Here is a 3,305-nt window from a genome sequence, read left to right on the forward strand (position 1 = left end):
TGTAGGCCAAAAATTCTGGTAGGACATAAATTGTCCAACCCTAATCTCAGAGGTGAATGTGGTTGTCTTAACATGGAAAGGATATAGATTGGAGTAAAAATATAAAACAGTAATGATTTTTAACATAGTTTAATATTTCCCTTAAAAGACATGAGCAGGCAGTTTATGGCTTATGAAAGCTCCTTAGAAATAGGAAATTGCTGGCTTTTAGAAATGCCTTAGCAAAATTTTGAGGTGCATCAGACCATAACTAGAGCAGAAAATATTTTTCAGGAGGTAAGCATGCTTAAAGTGTTTTGCTAAGTAGTTGGGCAGCAAAACTCAATATAAATTCCTGTCAGTTGATTATGGAGGGTTTCTGTTGTGTTATAAAGATTACCAGAAGCTGCTTTTAGGAATATACACATTTTGAAATTTATGTAAGCTGTTTGCATACATATTTTGTTTATGCTTATTAGGTAATTGAGGGGTGGGTAAATTCTTCTGCCCCACTTGCTATTGTCAGAACCCAGACTACTCTGTAAAATACATTCTGTATGAGCAGTAATAGTTCAGTGTGCTTCTCTGCCTTCCAACTGTATCTCTTTATGACTTTTTTCTCAGGTCTATAGTTATATTAAGCACCGCTGGAAAGATAAAAAGTCTTAACATTTCACAAACCTTAATGACCCTGGGAGCAGCAAAACCAGCAAGTCTTCAGAACACAGGTTTGTTCTCTTTTGTATATAAAGTTGCCCTTACTTTCTAGGACAATGAATTCTAAAGATGCTGTTTAAACTTCTGTCCTGTATCCATATATAGCTAGTTCGGGACATTTTTCAAGGTGAATCAGGTTGACAGTAGCATTTTACAGTTTGTTATAGAATGGAAAGTGTTTTATTAAACAATTCATTTATTTGTTGTTAATGGCTTTCATGTTCTGAACTGCAACATTTTTTGTTTTCTCTCCTGTTTTATGTTTCAGGGCAGATTAGTTTTCTGGGCTTTAGAGGAAACTTTAAACCATCTTGGATAAAACTATTTACCAGTCCTGCAGGGCAGGGCTTAGGTCAAATTGAAAAGTATATTCCTTTGCAGCTGGAAGAGTATGGTTGTGTCAGAGTGAACACTGGCCGGCGGAAAGACTTGGAACTTTTAAAGCAGGCTATAAGAACACAGTAGAAATTTGAGGGTGCATGTGAGCACTGAAGACAATGTGAACTAATTTATTTATTTTATGGGATTTTAAAATGTACTATTATCCAAAGTACATCACTTCGCTGTTTTGATATGGACATATGCCTATGTTGAATGCTTGAATGCCATTCTGTGCACCTTTGGATTGTATAAAATATTAAAAAATTAAAGTATTTGTTAAAATACATGGGGGGGGTGGGATGCCTCTGATGTTTGTCCTTATAAAAAGCCTTTTGTCTTCTACTTTCTTTGTGTTTCGTTCTTAAGAAGAGCAGATGTTGGAAGCATTGGCTACCTTGGAGAATTTGATCAAAAGAAATAGCATTGGCCTAGGATTACTTGAAAGTATTCTAAAATGTTTGCATATTTGTATTTTAAGGAGGCCACTTTGTACATTATAGTCAGCTGCTGCTTCTTTCTTTCTAATTCTCACATGTACTCTGTGCACGTAAACATGATTCTGTGGTGGTCTCTCAGTTCACATATTACGTGTGAGAGTCTTTAGTTAGATGGAGAAAGTGTAACCGAGTATAATTCATGAAATGGCCCTACATTTGGTTTTCTCATTAATCCTCTTACAGTCCATGCCTACTGAACCAAGTTACCAAGTGCGTCTGCTTCTCTACATGAAGTGCATTAAGCTGGTTCCAAGTGAAAACTTGCTGCAGGGTTTCTCTAAAGGCAGGGGAACCCGTCACTGGCAGTCTGTGCTCAAGCTTAGTTGTTCCTCCAGCAGTTGTTTGGCCATGGTACAGGCCTAGTAGGATAGTAATGATACGGCATTTCCAGCAAGTATCCAGTTGCTGGGCATTCTCCTAACCATATGGCCAAGAGTAGCCAAGAAGGACAGTCTTTACAGCTGGGGATCAATCTTCTGACTTTACCAAAGGTAGGAGTTCCTTGTCTCCCACCTACAGATCAGTCTAATTTGTTAGGAAGATGGTGTTTATAAAGCTCCTAAATTTCAGTTCTTATGTCTGTTAGCTTTTCCTTCCCTGCTAAGACACACGGACATACCAAAAAGTGTGGTTTTTGAAGGAAATCCCATGGTGGTCCCCCACTGAGGTTTTCTCATTGGCCCATCCTTTTGGGACAGACCAGCACAAAAGCCAGTGCCTGAGATAGTTTGCTATTCTTTGGTGTGGTTTCCTTTACAATGTCTTGCCTCTGCAGTCATGAAGGGCTGCTACCCCTCCATTTACCCCCTGACCTGGAAGCCTAAAGCAAGGAGATAGGGGCTGCCACCAAAACAGTTCTTTTCCATTTTCTCCCTCTGAGATACCTGGTAGGTGAAGGATAAGAGGTAGATCCCACAGCACAAGAGAGATCTATCAGTTTCTTGTGACTCGAATCAGAGGATTTTGGGGAAAAGGAGACCCATAAGCACTCAGCCAGAATCACGCCTTCACTTACTGATAGGGCTGGAACAGCAGACACCAGATAAGGCTCAGGTTCCCTGCTTAGGAAGAATGCTAGGTTGTAGGGATAAAAAGAAGGTCTCCACATGTTCTTATATTTGCTTGGATCATAATTAACTTTTTGTGCGTGTTTTCTTTGTGAAACTTTTTTTTTTTTTGGCATCCTCCCTATGCATCTACCTGTGCCCTGAAAATCTATTCCTGAGTTTTAAGAGATTCTTAGGAATGTGTGAGATACATGCAAATGATGTGAGGAATTGATGGAAATCACTCTTACTCTGTGAATGGAAGTGTAAATAGTGTAAATCCCAACTCACTGTTTCAGAAAGCTGTAGCACTAGAGAATTCTCTAGTTTGCAGGTTTCTTATGTGAAATTTTAATTGAATGTTCACAGCATTTATGTGCTTTTGAATATTTATTGGGGTCCCCTTTTACAACACATTATGAAGACCATATTTTAGTTGCTAGCCCTGCAGCCCATCAGCTGTGCAAAGTCTGGAGACTATTAATTCACCAAGAGTTCTGTATTTTCTCTTAGGATATTGAGGTGCTCAGGCCAGAACCAGAATTGTGCTGAGGTGAACTATTACCTACAGGAATCTGTTCTCCATGGATTTACACCCTACCTTGTGGCTTTCTCTCTTAGTTATAAAATTTATGGACTATTTCAATGAGAATTCTTGCAGTAAATTACTGTGCTTTTTAGAACA

At 38.9% G+C, this 3,305-nt stretch overlaps 1 protein-coding gene across 6 annotated transcripts in view; it reads left to right on the forward strand.

The window, feature by feature from the left end:
* The window catches only part of CEMIP2 (cell migration inducing hyaluronidase 2), a 70,152-nt gene extending 68,733 nt beyond the window's left edge, over nt 1-1,419 (forward strand). For all 6 annotated transcript variants that reach the window (XM_044446905.1, XM_044446906.1, XM_044446908.1 and 3 more), the window contains 2 exons: nt 604-707; nt 965-1,419. In XM_044446905.1, coding sequence (XP_044302840.1) covers nt 604-707; nt 965-1,161 — 301 coding nt within the window. In that variant the 3' untranslated portion in view covers nt 1,162-1,419. The remainder of the gene's footprint in view (nt 1-603; nt 708-964) is intronic.
* The last annotated feature ends 1,886 nt before the right edge of the window (nt 1,420-3,305 follow it).

Source organism: Varanus komodoensis, unplaced genomic scaffold, assembly GCF_004798865.1.
Source record: "Varanus komodoensis strain SLA01 unplaced genomic scaffold, ASM479886v1 scaffold5, whole genome shotgun sequence".
Taxonomy (NCBI): domain Eukaryota; kingdom Metazoa; phylum Chordata; class Lepidosauria; order Squamata; family Varanidae; genus Varanus; species Varanus komodoensis.